The following is an 18,179-nucleotide window of genomic DNA, read 5'->3' as shown; positions in this document are numbered from 1 at the left end:
TCTTGTGATCTAAAGATTGTTCATTCATAACACAATAGAGAATATGTGTCATTGTCAACATTAAAAATACCAGAAAATGTCTGAAATGCTCTTTTTAGAGCTATCCAGATAGGGACAAAGTGATAATTCTGTGAGACCCTCTTGAACTCTACTTGGGTGTCACCTATCTTGCTCATTCATCCATCCCCTTTTCTATCCCCCCCAATCAGACCATCCTGACAAATTTTCTTTAAAAAAACTAGGTGTAAAAGTGTACCATTTATACAAAAGCAGTATTTCTAGTGAAATATAGGAATACAGGAAACTACTGTTAAAAGAAATGAACCCTGTTCTTGGACTCAGAATTTCAAATTCGTTTTTGCATGCCTGCGCATGTGTGCTTTAAGGACAAGTCTTTGGTAATCTTTTGCACAATAAGTACAGGTTTCCTATTCTATGAGCATAGATAACAAATATGTCTTCTGGAACCGAGATGCGTTTTTTTTTCTTCCCCCAAATAAGATTCTTTCAAGTTAGTGCACATAAAATTAGTTTAAATGTTTCGACTTCACAACATTATACAAAATATAATAACTACAATAATTGGAACATAGATTCTTGCTTGAGTCAGATTTCTAGTAAAAGAAGTATTGTGGGCAGTGTTTCTTGAATTTAACCTTTTAGCAAATGTATCTAAAGGTAATAGGCAGTTATGTCTCTTATTGGCAGAACACAGAGAACCTGAAGAACATTCTCCTAAATAACATCAAGGCATTAAGGATGTCAAAGGAAGGAGGGGTAACCTAAATCACTAAGTGAAAAAGTGCACCTAAACGCTCCCAAGGGGGAGGGTACTTCAGGGGAGATTTACTATTTTAACAAATGTAGGCAATTGTTGACTTGCTTTTTCAGGAGGATTTAGAAGCAGGGACTATGTGTGTCCAGCAAAAATAATTTTAAAAGCTGACTGTGCTTCATTAAGTAAAATATAGCTAAGCTTGTTTTGGTATCACTGCCCAGAATGAAAACTCTTTTCCCTTGTGAAGCGACTTGAGATACCTTTTCGCTATGAAGTGCCTGCCTCTAAGGGTCCATAAAAGATGGTTGGGAACCAGAGGTTAAAAGGGGGGGATGGGAAGGCGATGGATCCGACTGTGGATTGAACGTGTGTGAAAAAGTCCTCCTCCAGCCTCGGAGGGGGTGCCTCCCCCAATACCAGCTCCCTCCCCCAGGGCTCATGGGGCGGGTCCGGTTTGCTCAGGAGCAGCAGCGGCCGCAGCAGCAGCCTTGGGGCTGAGCGGCGATGGCCTCCCGGCAGCGCCGGCAGGAGGCAGCTCCGAGAGCGAGCCCAGGCCCTGGGGAGATGCAGCTCAGGCGGCTGCCAGGATGGAGGAAACCGTCGAGCGGAGCCCGAGCCACCGGGGACGGACTTCCTCCCCAGCTCAGCTCCCCGGCAGCCCGGCGAGGCCTGCTCCAAGGGCCGACGAGTGAGAAGAGGCTTGGGCCTCGGGCCTGGCGGCGGCGGCAGCCCAGGAACGAGGCAGGCACAGCGGGGTAAACGCGCGAGCCGGGGCCGTTCTCAGGAACCTACAGCGCCACGGCCGCTCATTGTCTCTCCCCTTCCACCCGGGGGCAAACAGGAAGCCCGCCGCCTGGCCGAGCGACGGACGGGCGCCGGGACCAATGAGCACGGCGGACGGAGAGCGCGGCGGCGAATGAGCGCCGGGAAGAGGGGCGGGACTTCCGGGCGGGCTGTCACCCTCTTCCCCCCTTTTGGGCTGGAGGCTCCACCTTTTGTGTTTCCCGCACAGTCAATCAAAATAGGAAAAAAAAAAATCCCCGGACCGCTCCGGCCGTGTCCGCCGCCGCTTCCCGCATCCTCTCCCGCCGCCGCCGCCTTCGCTTCTCACCATGTGTAAGGCGGCGGGGAGCCCCGCCTGAGGTGTCCTAAACACACTATGACCGGTACGTAAAAGCCGAGCGAGAGCGAGCGAGCAACCCCTTCGCTGCCTCCGCCGCTGCCGCCCACAGCCAGCCCGGGGCCCCCGCCACCGCCGGCTCCCGGCCCCGAGTGTGCGAGCGAGTGTCTGTGGAGGCAGAAAGCCGCCCTCCCTCCCCCGCCCTCCCCTCCGGCCCGCCCGCCAGCGTCCAGCCCTCCAGCCGCGCCGAGTGCCCGCCGCCGGGGCTCGGGGCGGGCGGCCCGGTCCGCCGGGAGCGCAGCCCCCTGTGTGCGGGCGCGGGCGGGCGGGCGTGTTGTGAGTGACTGACGGTGCGAGCCGAGAGGAGCGAGCGCCGCGGAGGGAAAGGGGAGGAGAGGAGAGAGAGAGAGGAGAGGAGAGGGGGCAGGGGCAGCGCGGGGAGGAGGAGGAGGGAACGAGGAGGAGGAGGGTTACAGCCGCGGCGGGCGGGGGCAGCAGGAGGGGAGGAGGGAGGGAGGGAGCGAGCGAGCGCGCCGCCGCGGCCGCCGTCACCGCCACCGCCGCCCGGGGGGGAGGGGAAGGGGCCGGGGCCGGCTGGCGCTAATGTGGCCGCGGCCCGCGGGCCCCCTCCCTCCCCGCACCCGCCTTCCTCCCCGCCCCACCTCCCCCCACCCCCCCGCGCTGTGCCTGCAGCTCCCGAAAAGCCCGTGAAACAAGAGGAAATGGCTGCCTTGGACGTGGACAGCGGCGGCGGCGGCGGCGGCGGCGGGGAGTATCTGCAGCAGCAGCAGCAGCAGCAACAGCAACAGCAGCAGCAGCAGCAGCAGCAGCAGGGAAACGGCGCAGCGGCGGCCCAGGTGAGCAGCGGCTGAGCGCGGCCCGGCTCCCCGCGCGCCGGTTTCTCCTCCCCTCGCTCGCTCGCCCTCCCTCCTTCCCTCCCTCCCTCCCTCCCGCGCGCGCCCGCCCGCCCGCCCCTCCCCCGCCCCGGGAGCTGCCCGCCCGAGGCGCCAACGCTCCGACCCCGCCCGCGCGCCCCCGCCCGCCCGCCCGCCGCCCTTTTTTTTTTTTTTTGTGCGTGCGTGTGTGTAAGTGTGCAAGTGTGCGCGCCCTTCCCGGGTAGGGATCCGGGCGGAGGGGAGGCCCGCGGGCCGCCGAGCGTGGTCGAGCGCAGGGCGGGAAGGGGGTGGGGGGAAGAGGCGCCGTCGACCCGGAGGAGGAGGAGGAGGAGGAGGAGAGCGCGGGCCCGGCCGGCGCGGCGAGGCGCGGAACGAGCCGCACTTCCTGTGCGAGCGGGCCCGGCCCTAACCGCCACCCCCTCCCTGTCTCCCTCTCTGAACCCGCCCATCGCGGGTAGGACACTCAGCCGTCACCGCTCGCTCTGCTGGCCGCTACCTGCAGCAAGATAGGGCCGCCATCGCCGGGCGACGACGACGAGGAGGCGGCCGCTGCCGCCGCCGCCGCCGCCGGGGCCCCCGCCGCCGCCGCTGCCGCCGCCGGAGCGGTAAGTCCCGCGCGCGCGGCCCGCCCCCGCCGAGGCCCCGCGCCCGCCATCCCGGGCCTGCGGCGTGCCCGCCCGATCGCCGGTACGCCCGCCCGCTCGCCCGCCCAAAGGCCTCCCGCCGCCGCGCGGCCGCCACGCGCGGGCTGTCCGGCCTGTGCCGCGCTCTCCGGCCCGCCCGCTTCCCGGCTGGGAGTCCAGGCCGGCCCGCGCTCTCCGGGGATTGTCACGGAGGCCTCGCGCGCGAAAATTCTTCACAAGATGAAGTCTGGAGAGGGAGGAGGTGGGGGGTGGGCACAGAACTCCAAAATGGATGTTGGAGTAATTCGGATCAGGGCTTCAACTCATTCGGGGCCAGCGCTACCTTTGCAGGCACAGCCCGTCGGCCATCGATGATAGTATCGCCTACAGAGAGAGGCCGTGGCTCTCATTTGTGGAGTTTTTGAGTCTTGGGCGGTTTTGCTGGAGTTCCCAGATCTTGGTTAATGTAGGCCATAGATCATTTGGAGAGCTTGTTCTTTTATACGAAGTTCTTTTATTACAGTTTTTTTTTTTTTATAACCTGCCCATTCACAATTGTTGGCTTTTTCAGACTGCTATAACTTAGCACTAGTTTTCCTGAGTAGGGTTAAGTAAAACAGTTGGAGGCAGTGGAAAGTTAGAAGTTAGATAGTAATATTTCAGCCTTTGAAATTGGCTAGAAAATAGGTCTTAGGACAAAAAGTAGATGAAAGTCGTTTTGTTTGTTTGCATGTTAGTGCACGCCATACTTAGAGTTGAATTTGGAAAAATTTTATGACTAGTCTGATAAGGATGTATTGGGAGTCTTTTGGAAATTTTAGAATGCCTAGGGCATGGAGAGGAGCTGGAAGTCTTATGTGAAGACTCACTATAAAATTAGGTGCTGTAGTCAATGTGAACTTTACATTTGTGTGGATCTCACGTTGCTGCTCTTTTAGCCTACTGTAAAAAATGTGTTCACCTATTAAGGTAGTTCAAACACTTCTCAAGACTAATCTTTTAGAAGTGGGTTATAGGAATCGATTTATGTAGTGGCAGTTTGAATTGTCACTTAGAAAATTTGCTGTTTCATAGGAAGTATGATTAGGCATTCAGTTAATTGTTACACTATATTATTAGTAAATAGATAATTTCTTAAATTTTTAATGTCTTGTGTTTTTAAAAGTAGATTAAAACATAAAAAGCTGTTTCAGAAATTGTTTTTAAATAAATAAAGGTGGATTAGTAAACTTTTAAAATAAGTTATATTCCCCCAGTCCCAAAATGCCAGAATAAATTTATGAGTTACTTTAGTTTGCTACTGAAGAAGTAAAATTGAAAAACAAACTTTAATATTTTAACTACAGCAAGATTTCTCTTGTAACTCTACCAAAGTTTAGAAATGCCCTCACAGGTGGGGGAGGGGTATGGTGACAAGGTTAGGGATTAAAAACATACTTTAGTCTCATTCAGGATTAGTATACTGACTCCATCCATCACTGTGTGTGTGATGCTTCCATGCTTCTTTAAGATTCTCTGACCTCTCAGATCATTGCCAGGGACACACTTCCTGTCAGATGACATGAACAATCTGAGCTCATTAACAGTTAGAATATGAAAATGCAGTTTGGCCAGAGGACCCCCAGACTTGGCATTTCTTTGGTGCATGGGTGTTTGGTATTTGATAAATCTCAGAGTTCTTTTCAATTTCTCACTTTGAGCAAAGTTGAAATAAACTGAGCTGAAAGTTTGAATAAGGTGAAAAGCATGAGCTGTCTGTGTGTTTTTGTCTAAACATTAATGGAAAACCAAAGTTAATTTCCAGTTTAAAAGTGATTCAGAATTTTTTCGGAACATTTCAGAAAATAAACTAAAGTGAATTCATTGGGATATTTTCAACATTTAAAACTATACTGAGATAAATATATCTTAAGTACTCTCAAATTACTGGAGATCACTGGAGTACTGTAGTGTCTTGAAAGTTGTGTTAAAAAAGTTGTGAAATATTTTTAAGTTTATAACAAAATTGGAAATACCAAATCCGAGTTAACTTAAACCCTTCACCCAGCTTTCCCCAGTGCTTCCATTATTGTGGCACATTTTTCAGATCTGTGAAATCATTAACTGAGGCAGCTGCAGATTTCATTTGAGTTTTGCCAGTTTTCCCATTATTGTCCATTTTCTGATTTGGATTCTAGTCCAAGATATCTAACCAATGTTGTGTCTAAAGTCAAGTGCAGGTGTTCAACCTAATGCCAGCTTAGCTTGATATTTCAAGATGAAAAGTACCTGAAAAGCCAGTGTTCACTTAAGACTTGTTTTAAAGAGGATCCTGGCCAAGGGTGTTTGTGAAAGGCTAAAAAGTCAGTCACAGTAGTTCCACCTCTAATGTCTTGTGACATGGACTTCCAAAGATGGTAAAGCAGTCTTCCTTTGGGAAACATGTGATCTCTGCATAGGTTAACTAACTTGTCCAAGTTACACGCATGAACTTGAATATTTCATTTGTACTTTAGTGAAATAAACTATACAAGCAAATTTTATGAAAATCACTGGTTTAAGTTATAAATTTAGTGTTCATTAGTTTTGCAGGTAAATACTGGCACATTTAAAAGGTGAATACTATTAAATAGTAATAAAGGAGAAGGCTATTTTGCCATGAAGACCTGCAGGGCTAGGATTTAGCTTAGGGACACTTCTTGCCTAGTGTTTGCAAAGCCTTGCCTGCCTTTTCTCCCCCCCACAAGTGGGGGTGGGGAAGACTCTACAGTGTCGTCATTGAAGTCTGAGTTGTAATTGAAATTTGACTTGTACCTGCCCAAGAATGTTGTGTTTTACTCCACCTTAGTTTCACATTTGTTCTGGTTTTCAGTTACAGCTTTCCTTCTGGCTTTTATAAAGCCATTTATGGGGTCTGAGAAGTCAATTGTTCTTTCAAAATGCATTGGGAATTTCTTTTCCTTTTCCACTGGTACAATCTAAGAAGTCAGATCCTGTTTTTCCCCTTTCCTTCACTCTTCACCCTGTCATTTTTACGTCTAGTTGCACTGGAGAATGCCCTTGTCGGGGATTGCTAGAGCAACGTCATTGGGAGTGCCACAGCCACCCAGGGCTTCTGTAGGTTATGGTCCTTCACCTTGTTATGTGTGGAAACACACACTTTCTACAATGCCACAACTTTTTACAGTGCCAACTTTGACATTAGATGTTTTCTTTGTTCATTTTCTAGTTAGAATATTAGAGTGACTGAGAAAATTCTGACTTAATTTTATTCAGAAACTTAGAGAGGGTTATCTGACACCTAACCCAACCCAAGCTCTTCATTGGATTGTTGTAGTATTGCTTCCCTTTGTTTCTGTAGAAATTCCACTTAGTGTCTTTTGTATTAGATGACTTTCTAATTATTATTTTTCCATTTCTATTTAGTGTACTTGATCATCTTCATTGGTATGTTGATGGAATTTGTGTGAAGGAAAGGCTTCAGGCTTTCTAGTAGTTTCTGAGCTATCTAGAACTTGCTTGTGGAATTACATAAATGGGTTTTAAATTGGCGTATAGTTTCTTAGGCACTAATATCTCAAAGTTAGTTTTACTGATAATTTCTTTCATTCTATATATACTTTCTATAATTTTCTTGAGTGATTTGAAACTAATACATTTATTCAGAAAGTATATATTGATCTTACTTTGTTTCAGGTATCTAATGGATGTTTTTAATTCTGATATCATAGTATCATTTAATAATTAATGATAACTTGGAATTACATAATGCTTTGCGCGCGTGTACACACACACACACACACACACACACACACACACACACACACACACACAGTTTGTTTTCCTTTTCCTTTTTTTCAGACAGTCTTTATATATATATAGCCCAGGTAGGCTTCAAACTTGAGATTCTCCTGCCAAGTGTTTGGTTTATAGGTATAAGCCATGGTACCTAGCCTTAAATACTTTTTTCTTCTTTTTTTTTTTTTTTTTTTTTTTTTTTTTTTGGTTTTTTTTTTTTTTTTTTTTTTTTTGGTTTTTCGAGACAGGGTTTCTCTGTGTAGCTTTGCGCCTTTTCCTGGAACTTACTTGGTAGCCCAGGCTGGCCTCGAACTCACAAAGATCCACCTGCCTCTGCCTCCCGAGTGCTGGGATTAAAGGCGTGCGCCACCACCGCCCGGCTTACTTTTTTCTTCTTAAAAATGCTTTTTACTTTAGGATTATTCACAAAAGCTTTAATATATCATTTGATATTAGACGTGCAGAGTCTCTCCCTTCATTTAACTGTGGATATTGTAGGAAGTTGATATGGTAGTTTGCTTAGCTCTGCAGACTTGATACTTGAGGAGCTGTGTTTATTTTCAAGGAGCTTGTTGATTAGAAAGCTAAAGAAATTTCAGTTTTCTTAAAATGTCTAAAAACAGAAATAAAAGAGTGTTTTGTAATGTTAGGAAAAATTATTTATGGTTATAATTTCAGTTCCAAATCAAAATTGAACCAAAAGTGACTTCAGTGCCTGATCCTGATACAAACATTGAGGACTAGTTTTAAGTGATTTAGTTCAGGCCTGGAGATTTATAGTGGATCCAGTTTCTTCACCTTTATTTTCTTCTGCATTTATTTCAGTCTCCTTCACTGGGCCTTTAGTTAGTTAATCTCTATAAAATACAGATGTGATTGCACCAGTCACTTGCTTATAACCCCTTTCTAGTTCTTATTTACTATCTATAGGAGAAAGTCCAAACACTTTAGCAGGATCTACAAAGCCATTTACAAGTCTTGATAGAAGTGTCTGGTTGTGTTCCCCATTGCTTTGGCTGTGAATATAAGCCTTTTTTGGACCCTCTCTTGAATGCTAAGGTTTCTTTTTGTCTTGTGGAGTTTATTGTCACTATACTTTTATTAATGCCTCTAACTGACCAAAGTGAAATTTTATGTTTTAATGACTTAATTATCTCTGGTGTGGACAATCCCCCCCAACCCCCCATCTTCTGTGTTCCCACATTGTGTTTTGATTATGTGGCTAGTATATTCCAGTTTTTACATTATACTAGCATGTGTATCTATGTTTGCTTCAATAGAGTTGACCATTTGTGGACAAAAATTTTGTTTGTATATATCCTCACAAATATGCTCAAATGTTTGCATTAAATCAAAGATGAACTGTAGTTCATTCTTTGAAATAGACTTTTCAGACATAAAAATTGAGTATTGGATTTCTTAGTGTCTAACTATATTCTCAAAGAGAACTGGTGAGTATAAAAAAGTTAAAACAAGTAGTGTTCTAAAAAAGTTTCTGTGAAAGTTAGTGTAAGTTATAAACTAGGCTGACTTCTCAAATAGTACTTTCATAAGAAGTGGATATGCTGTTTTGGATCATGTAAAGATTCCTTTATGCTCAGTCATATATTTACTTCGACATTGCTGGGTGAGCTATATTCATATATTTTTATAGTTCAGTGACATAGAGTTATTGAAAATCACAAATAAATCTAGAATTAGTGAGGTAATAATGGCTTTATTTTGATGGTAAGTAAGTTAAAAAGGGTCTTCTTGCCAGTGTCTTTATGACTGGTCTTAGTACACTGAGTATACTTTACTCCTGGTCATTTAGTGAGGGCAAGTATAATAGTGTTTGAGAGGAGCTTGGGCTCTTACCCTGAGTATGAAATACTCTGCTCTTTGATAATTATATGACTTGTCTCTCTTATTTCTTATCTGTGAAGTATAGATGTTAATAACAGTACCACAGGATTGCCTTAAGAGTGTGTAACTATGGAACCTGGCACATAAAAGAAAAGCCCAAATGTCAGATATTGCTATTTTTTTCCCTTTAAAAAAAAAAATCTATCCTTTGACCTTGTCCTGTAGGATTTTTTTACATTGCTTGCATACATTGGCTTTTTTTTTTTTTTTTTTTTTGGTTTTTCGAGACAGGGTTTCTCTGCGTAGCTTTGCGCCTTTCCTGGAGCTCACTTGGTAGCCCAGGCTGGCCTCGAACTCGCAGAGATCCGCCTGGCTCTGCCTCCTGAGCACGGGATTAAAGGCGTGCGCCACCACTGCCCGGCCACATTGGCATTTTTTAAATGTTGTTGAATCTATAAACCATGGGGATGATTCTTTGCTGTTACAGAATGTAAAACATACATGCTTCATATTCTATGGCAATTTTAGAGTAATAAGCACGGCCACATTCTTTATTCTCCAGCATTTAGCTAGTAGTAAAACTTTGCAGACTTGACTTCTGCTGTGTAGTCGCAGGAATATTTCCTCATTAAGTGTTGTTTTTGTTTGTTTGAGACGAGGCTTGACTCATAGCTTAGTCTGGCCTTGGATCCCAGATGACCCTCCATCTCCACTTCCCCTGTGCTGGGAACATAGGTAGGAGCCTTAACATTGCCCAGCTGCTGTGTGTGTGTGTGTGTGTGTGTGTGTGTGTGTGTTTTTTGTAAGGTTTCATCTCCCCTGTACTCTCCAGTAGTTACTAAACACACACACGCACATCTATGTATGTACATATTTATATTTGTATATGTAGTTTGGTGATTTATACATCACAAAATTGTAGCTTTTTTTAGATTTGTGACATAGCAGTAATACACAGATTGACTCTTCTAATTCAGATAGCTTGGTAACAAACACCGTGCTGCTTGTGTGTGTCTGCTCCTTCCCTCAATGGTACTTGATGTCAGTTTTTGTTTTTTTGTTTGCTTGTTTTTCTTTTAAAAATCTTGCTATATAGCCCAGGTTTGCTTCAATAGCCCCAAGGTGGCTCTCCCCGCCACCCCCAAGTCACGGTTTCTCTGTGTAACAGCCCTGGTTGTGCTGGAACTCACCTTGTAGAACAGGTGCCTCGAACTCGGGGTTTTCCTGCCTCTACCTCCCAAGTGCTGGGATTGAAGGTGTGTGCTCCTACCGTCCAGTGCCCAAGCTGGTCTTAAACTTGAGGCAGTCATCTGCTTCAGCCTCCTGAGTGTCCTGAAACTCTTATCTGTTATCTGCCTCTTCCTCCTGAATGTCAGGATTAAAGGTGTGTGTCACCATTACCTGGCTTATTTAATTATTTTTAGTGGGTTGAATACTTTTTGAACTCTGTCCTGTTCATAATCTTGCTTACATCCCTGTTTTGTACAGTTTAAAGATTATAGATCAGTGATTAAAAGATCAATTTGTGTTGCTAGGCTATATATGTTTAAATATTTATATATATCTCTCCCCCCCCCCCCTGTTACTCAGCTGCTTTGGTTGAGACTGAAAAATCACATGGATAAAAATGTGGTTGTAAAATAATCTAGAATGTTCTGATTAAGATACTTCCCCATTTAAATAGGATGTACTATGGTAACTTACAGCTCGAAGTGAAAATTACTGTGGTATGTATAGCACTGCTTCTGTATTTGAGCTCTTGTTTTATTAAGATGGTTTTCATTTTTACATAGTAGGATTTGTACTAGGTGAGGTGTTTTGGTAATCGAGTTAAGCTATCGTGCATCACAACATTTTTGTTTTCTTCATCCAGACAGGTGATTTGGCTTCTGCACAGTTAGGAGGAGGAGCACCAAACCGATGGGAGGTTTTGTCAGCCACTCCTGCAGCTATAAAAGATGAAGCTGGCAACCTAGTGCAGATCCCAGGTGCTGCTACTTCAAGTGGGCAGTATGTCCTTCCCCTTCAGAATTTGCAGAATCAACAGATATTTTCAGTTGCACCAGGATCAGATTCATCAAATGGTACAGTGTCCAATGTTCAGTATCAAGTAATACCACAGATTCAGTCAACAGATGCCCAGCAGGTTCAGATTGGCTTCACAGGCTCCTCAGATAATGGGGGTATAAATCAAGAAAGCAGTCAAATTCAGATCATTCCTGGCTCTAATCAAACCCTACTTGCCTCTGGAACACCTCCTGCTAATATCCAGAATCTCATACCACAGACTGGTCAAGTCCAGGTTCAGGGAGTTGCAATTGGTGGTTCATCATTTCCTGGCCAAACTCAAGTAGTTGCTAATGTGCCTCTTGGTCTGCCAGGAAATATTACCTTTGTACCAATCAATAGTGTCGATCTAGATTCTTTGGGACTCTCGGGAAGTTCTCAGACAATGACTGCAGGCATTAATGCCGATGGACATTTGATAAACACAGGACAAGCTATGGATAGTTCAGACAATTCAGAAAGGACTGGTGAGCGGGTTTCTCCTGATGTTAATGAAACCAATACAGATACAGATTTATTTGTGCCAACATCCTCTTCATCACAGTTGCCTGTTACGATAGATAGTACAGGTATATTGCAACAAAACACAAATAGCTTGACTACTTCTAGTGGGCAAGTCCATTCTTCAGATCTTCAGGGAAATTATATCCAGTCGCCTGTTTCTGAAGAGACACAGGCTCAGAATATTCAGGTTTCTACAGCACAGCCTGTTGTACAACATCTACAACTTCAAGATTCTCAGCAGCCAACCAGTCAAGCCCAGATTGTGCAAGGTATTACACCACAGACAATCCATGGTGTGCAAGCCAGTGGTCAAAATATATCTCAACAGGCTTTGCAAAACCTTCAGTTGCAACTGAATCCTGGAACCTTTTTAATTCAGGCACAGACAGTGACCCCTTCTGGACAGATAACCTGGCAAACATTTCAAGTACAAGGGGTCCAGAACTTGCAGAATTTGCAAATACAGAATACCGCTGCCCAACAAATAACTTTGACGCCTGTTCAGACACTCACGCTTGGTCAAGTTGCAGCAGGTGGAGCGTTGACTTCAACTCCAGTTAGTCTAAGCACTGGTCAGTTGCCAAATCTACAGACAGTTACAGTAAATTCTATAGATTCTACTGGTATACAGCTACATCCAGGAGAGAATGCTGACAGTCCTGCAGGTGAGTCTTGATGATATGCCTTAAAAAGTGCAAGGATAAAAACAGGAAATTTTTGCTTTAGTTGTTTATCAGCATCTGGCATTCATTAAAGGTGCTCCATCCTTGTATTTATATGTAAGGAGACATCATAGTATTTTCCAAATTGTTCTTTTTGAAACTTTGTAATATTTGAAGTGAAAGATTGTCTATTGTACTAGTAACACTTTTTTCCCTACAACAGGTACATGTTTGTTTTGGCATTCCATTGGTATTATCAGGCATCATAGTTTTTTGGGGAGTCGGGGAGGGCATGAGAGTATCTTCATTGTTCTTGGTGTGAGATGAGTTTGACTTCTTTTTTTGGGGCGGGAGGGGGGGGAGATAGTGTAGCCCAAGGCTGGCCTGGAACTTGCCATGTAGACCAAGCTGGCTTTGAACTCAGATCTGCCTCCTGTCTTCCCAGTGCTGTGATTCAAGATGTGTGCTACCATGCCTGGCTGGGTTAGACATTGCATATGTGGTATTTGGGTGAAATATTAGCTTGGCATAACAAAACATGGTGCTGGAAATTAAGAGTACTTAACTCTCTCAGCCACTAGATAGGTGATTCTGGCTATTTCTCTCCGGCAGATTGAATTTCTTCATTATATAAAGTGGGCATGTTAAACTAGGAAACTAAGTAGATACTGGCCAGACCTAACATTCTGATTTTTGTGATAGTGGACGTTAAATTTGGCTGAGTTAGAAATAACTGTTGATAAGTATATATTGTAGATGTTTAAGTCTACTCATTGAATGTTTTGCAAGCATGATTAAATAATGAAGCTTAAAATGTAGCATTGTTACCATATTAATGTTATTATTTGTCTAGATAACATTGAATATTTTCATTTTACACTAATTCCTGACTTTTACAATTTTAATTCTTCTACTTCACATTTAGATTTCTGAGGAGATCATACTGTTAAAACTTTCCAGTCTGGCTGGGGGGGGTGGGGGTGGCGTACGCCTTTAATCCCAGCACTCAGGAGGCAGAGGCAGGCGGATCTCTGAGTTGAAGGCCAGCCAGGGCTACACAGGACAGGGAAGCCCTGTTTTGAAAACAGCAAAACAAAAAAACCCCTTTCCAGTCTTTCTGATTCTAAAGTCTTAAATTGGGTTACAGAATTGAATCGATTGAAGTGACTTTTTTAACATCAGTTTTTACTGTTCATTTGTTTTGTTTTTCGGGATGGTTTCTCTGTGTAGCCTGCCTGTTCTAGAACTAGCTCTGTAGGCCAGGTGGCCTGAAACTCAAAAGAGACCTGCCTGCCTCTGCCTCCCAAGTGCTGGGGATTAAAGACTGCCCTGCTTCCATCATCACTTTGAATGATTCCTTTTCCCCCATTTTCTCTTCTTCCTGTTCTTAGAAATTTGAGATATATGTCCAGAAAGTGGGGTTGTGCTTGAGTCTCACATTTGTATCTGGAAGTTCTTTATTATATCTGGGTTTCTGAAACTGATTTAGAATTGTCTTTTTCTTTTTTCTTTTTGGTTTTTCAAGACAGGGTTTCTCTTTGTAGCCCTGGCTGTCCTGGATCTCCTACTGTAGACCAGGCTGGCCTTGACCTCACAGATCTGCCTGCCTCTGCCTCCTCAGTGGGGCTAAAGGTGTGCACCACCACCCAACTTAGAATAGTTTTTCAAAGTTTGATTTGTAGCCTCTAGAGAGCCTGAGGATCCTTTCAGAAATTCTTTTTCTAATGATACAAAGATATTTGCCTCTTTTACTGTGTTCACACTGACTGATCAGATTTTAAACTCAAGGTTGGAGAGATGACTCAGTGGTTAAAAGCATTTGCAGCTCAATATGAGGACTAGTTCTAACCCAGCTAATGTTTGGGTGGCAGACAAACACCTGTAACTCCAGTTCCTAAACCTGGCCTCTGCAAGCACCTGCATACTCCTATGCGTGTACACACGTGTACACAGACACAGACACGGGCATATACATTAAAAAAAGAAAAAATCCTTTAAACTGTACAAGTATTTGTATTCTTCATGATTATATACTTCAAGTTAAAGTAAAATTATAGTTTCACTGAAAATCTACTTGATAAGTCAGTAAAAATGTTTACAAAATTTTGACTTTTACATGTTGTATAACTTTAAAAAGTAGTAGCTTTTAAAAGAAATTACTCTGTGTGTGAATGCAGGTCATTTATGTGTATGCCATTGTGCACATTGGTTCGGAAGGAGGTGATGCTCTTTCTACTTGTGGGAACTGGGATCAAACTCAGGTGCTTAGAAATCATGTCAAGTGCTTAAGAATAATAGCTTTATTGAAGTACAACCCGCAAAATTTGTCTTGTAAAGCATACAATTTAGTAGTTTTCAGTTTGCAACTGTAATCTGCCTATTTTTAGAGCATTTTCATCACCCCGAACAATCCATATCTTGTCTCTGTCAGCTACTTCTTGTACTTACCTTACCTACTTTCTATCTCTTCTAATTTGCTTTTCATTTCATATTAGTGACCTATTGTGCCTTTCTTTCATGTAACAGTATTTTCAAGGTTCATCTGTGTTGTAGATTTATCAGTACCTTATTTCATTTTATAACTAAATAATATTTTATGGAGGGATATATTAAAACTTGTCTGTTGGTAGACATTGGGTTTCTGCTTTCTTTGGTTACTATGAATCATGCTGTTATATGAATGTGTGTGTGTGTGTGTGTGTGAGAGAGAGAGAGAGAGAGAGAGAGAGAGAGAGAGAGAGAGAACAAGCATATTGTTTTTGTTTTATGCATGAGGGTTCCAGTTTCTTTGCATCTCAGTCAGTATTTACTATTGACCACTTTTTTTTAATTTTGATATCTTAGTTGGGTGAAATGATAACTCAATGTGTTTAGGCGTTTTTCCTAAAACTGTGCGCTATGTGCATGTCTGGTGCCTACAGAGGCCAGAAAGGGATATTGGATTCCCTGGAACTAAAGTTACAGATGGTTGTAAGCCACTAGGTGAATGCTGGAATTGAACTTGGGTCCTCTGGAAAAACAGCCAGTGCTCTTAACCACTGAGCCATTTCTTCATCCTCAAAACTAGTTTTTGAGACTTCATATGTGAAGTGATTGACACCTTTTTGCAAGAATAGAAGTGAGCTTGTCACATTTGACAGGCACATATTTCTTGTCAGTGGTAAAATGAAGGATTTCTAGGAGAAAATTGGAATTTTTTTTCTATAGCTTAGATTTACTGTGTAAGTTTATATTTTTTCCTGATGCTATGGGTGGTAATGATAAAGATTTTTAAAAATATAATTGGGTGTTTGACACTTGGAAGTCTCTAGGAAAGCTGAGTGAACCAGTGGTTTTTAAATAAGCAGTTTATAGTGTTACAAACCATTTAAACTGTAAGATAGATCAACAGAGCATGGAAAGTTTACCAATGGGGGTAAGATTCTACATTAGAACTGACCTTTAAGAGACTGGTGGTTGTGAACGCCTTTAAGCCTGGCACTGGGGAAGCAGAGGCAGACAGATCTGAGTTTGAGGTCAGCCTGGTCTACAGAGTAAGTTACAGGATAACCAGTGACACACAGAGAAACTGTCTCGCAAAACCAAAAAAAAAAAAAAAAGAAAGGAAGAGACTGCTGCTTGTCAAGTTTGGAGTAGTATCAAAGAATGCCTATAGTTAGCTGAAAGGCTCTTGAGTTATTCCTCGAGCATTCAAGGATTTGCAAAAATATAAAACATGCTTTCCCTCTTTGTGTTCTGTAGTCCTGGCTGTTAATGGATCTTGCTGTGTAGAACAGGCAGGGCTTTAATTTGCAGCATTGATCCTTCTGCCTCTACCTCTTAAGTGGTGGCATTACAGACATGCACCACCATGTCTGCCTTGTTTTCTTTTTAAAAGACTTTTGTTTGGCAAGTAGCTTTTCATAAAATGTTCATTTGTGTTAATGTGATGCGTTTGTTTGTTTAGCTGTTTATTTACTTGATGCTGGGGATTAAGCCTGGGAGCCTGACACATTGCTTAGGCAGGTACTCTTAAGATTTATTTTTAAGTTTTATGTATTCATTTCTCTTTTCCTCTGTGTGTGTATATGTATGTGTTTATGAGAGACAGAGAGAGAGAGAGAGGGAGAGAGAGGATATCATGATATCCTAATATGAATAAAATATTTTTGTGAACTGTAGTCATATTTAAAGACATTACATAGAGAGTCTTGGGCTAGGGGTGTGGCTCAGCGCTTAGCACACAACAGGTTTTGGATTTAATCCCTCTATGTGTGAGAGTTACTTGTGAGACATTTGAAGATGTAAGCTGAAACATTTGAAAATTCTGAAATGTTCTAAAAACATTTAGAAATTTTTTCTTAGAAATTCGTTTTTGAAGATTTTTATAAGGTTAGTGTTGTACAGTGCTAAAAATGTTAGGAAAGCATTACTGGAAATTGTATGATTTTGTCTTGAGACAAATCTCACTCTAAGGTAGATAGGCTCCAAACTTGCATCGATCTTTCTTCCTCAGCCTCTCAGGTGCTGGGCTGCAGACATCCACCATGCAGGACACATACTTTGGATTCGTGTTGATTATGAAACTAGGTTGGCATACATTAAGTACTTCCAGGAAGTTGCCTTCAGATGTTACCAAATAGAAACGCTGGCTTAAATTCAAGGTAGGGTTTTTAGGGCAGTGATTTGTTTTTTGATGAGTATTCCAGCACTAGTAATAAAGGACACTTTCATTTTGGGAACGTAAGGCTTTTCTTTGTGTGTATAGTTGATTATGTTGTAGGTGTGGATGTAGAGGTTGATGTTATGACAAAACTCACCTTACCCATTTTTCTTTTGAGACAGTCTTTCTGTGGATCTGGTGCCCATTGATTGGTTAGAATGGGTGGTCAGCAAGCTCCAGGGACCTTCCTGTTGTTACCCCCTTTTTTCTTTTTTACATGGGGGATCTGAACTCAGAGCTAAACACTTGTGCTGCAGACCTTTTACTGGCTGAGCCATTTCCCAAGCCCCAGTGAGTATTCGGTTATTATGAAACTTTATGTAGTCTTTTTAATTGACAAGATGGGGAAATGAAAGCAGGGTTTAGTGGTATATAAATATAGCCCTGATCCACAGCATTCAAAAGGGGGAGGGAGAAAAAGGTATCTTCAGAATAAAACGTTTTTTATCTGTACATAGGCATAGATGCCTAGATGAAAATGCTTGAAAGTATGTCCTTGTTTGACATATTTTAGTTTTGCTAGATATCACTTTTCCAGACTACTGGAGAAAATCCCCCAAACCAGTACTCTATAATGTGTCCTTTTAAAAAAAAAGCATTCTTTTAACAACAAAAAAAGGCCTTTATTCCAGCCTTTTTTGTTTGTTTGTTTGTTTTTCAAGACAAGGTTTCTCTGTGTAGCTTTGGTTCCTTTCCTGGAACTCACTCCGTAGCCCAGGCTGGCCTCGAACTCACAGAGATCCACCTGCCTATGCTCCCTGCATGCTGGGATTAAAGGTGTGCACCACCACTATCTGGCGCCTTTTTTTCCCTTATGATTTATTTCATGTGCATTGATGTTTTGCCTGCATGTATGTCTGTGAAGGTGCCAGATAATCTGGAACTGGAGTTACAGACAGTTGTGAGCTGCCACGTGGGTGCTGGGAATTGAACCCAGGTCCTCTAGAAGAGCAGCCAGTGCTCTTAACCGCTGAGCCATCTCTCCAGCCCCTATTCCAGGCTTTTTAAAGCAGTGAATTTGACTAAACTCCTGATGTTCCTAAGGTCCTTTCATTGCCTCTCCTCTTAGGAACTGACTTTTGTTGTAGAGGAAGCATGAGGAAAGAGGAGAGGGACTGAGAGAAGGGAGCTGAGGAAGAGTGGGGTGAGAGGAAATCCGTAACTGTTGGAACTTTGGTTAAATTGGAATTTTGATGTTCAAGTGA

The 18,179-nt window shown here is 43.3% G+C and overlaps 1 protein-coding gene across 2 annotated transcripts in view; it reads left to right on the top strand.

Moving 5' to 3' along the window:
- Positions 1-1,302: 1,302 nt before the first annotated feature.
- Sp3 (Sp3 transcription factor) overlaps positions 1,303-18,179 on the top strand; it is a 47,537-nt gene continuing 30,660 nt past the window's right edge. The window contains exons 1-4 of one of the 2 annotated variants that reach the window (XM_076569672.1): positions 1,303-1,944; positions 2,592-2,755; positions 3,253-3,399; positions 10,913-12,275. In XM_076569672.1, coding sequence (XP_076425787.1) covers positions 1,938-1,944; positions 2,592-2,755; positions 3,253-3,399; positions 10,913-12,275 — 1,681 coding nt within the window. In that variant the 5' untranslated portion in view covers positions 1,303-1,937. The remainder of the gene's footprint in view (positions 1,945-2,591; positions 2,756-3,252; positions 3,400-10,912; positions 12,276-18,179) is intronic. The other variant, XM_015988038.3, reaches the window with a different exon arrangement.

The sequence above is a fragment of the Peromyscus maniculatus genome, chromosome 4 (assembly GCF_049852395.1).
Source record: "Peromyscus maniculatus bairdii isolate BWxNUB_F1_BW_parent chromosome 4, HU_Pman_BW_mat_3.1, whole genome shotgun sequence".
NCBI classification, from domain to species: domain Eukaryota; kingdom Metazoa; phylum Chordata; class Mammalia; order Rodentia; family Cricetidae; genus Peromyscus; species Peromyscus maniculatus.
The sequence above is the reverse complement of the archived record's forward strand: the minus strand, read 5'-3'. Positions and strand labels throughout refer to the sequence as shown.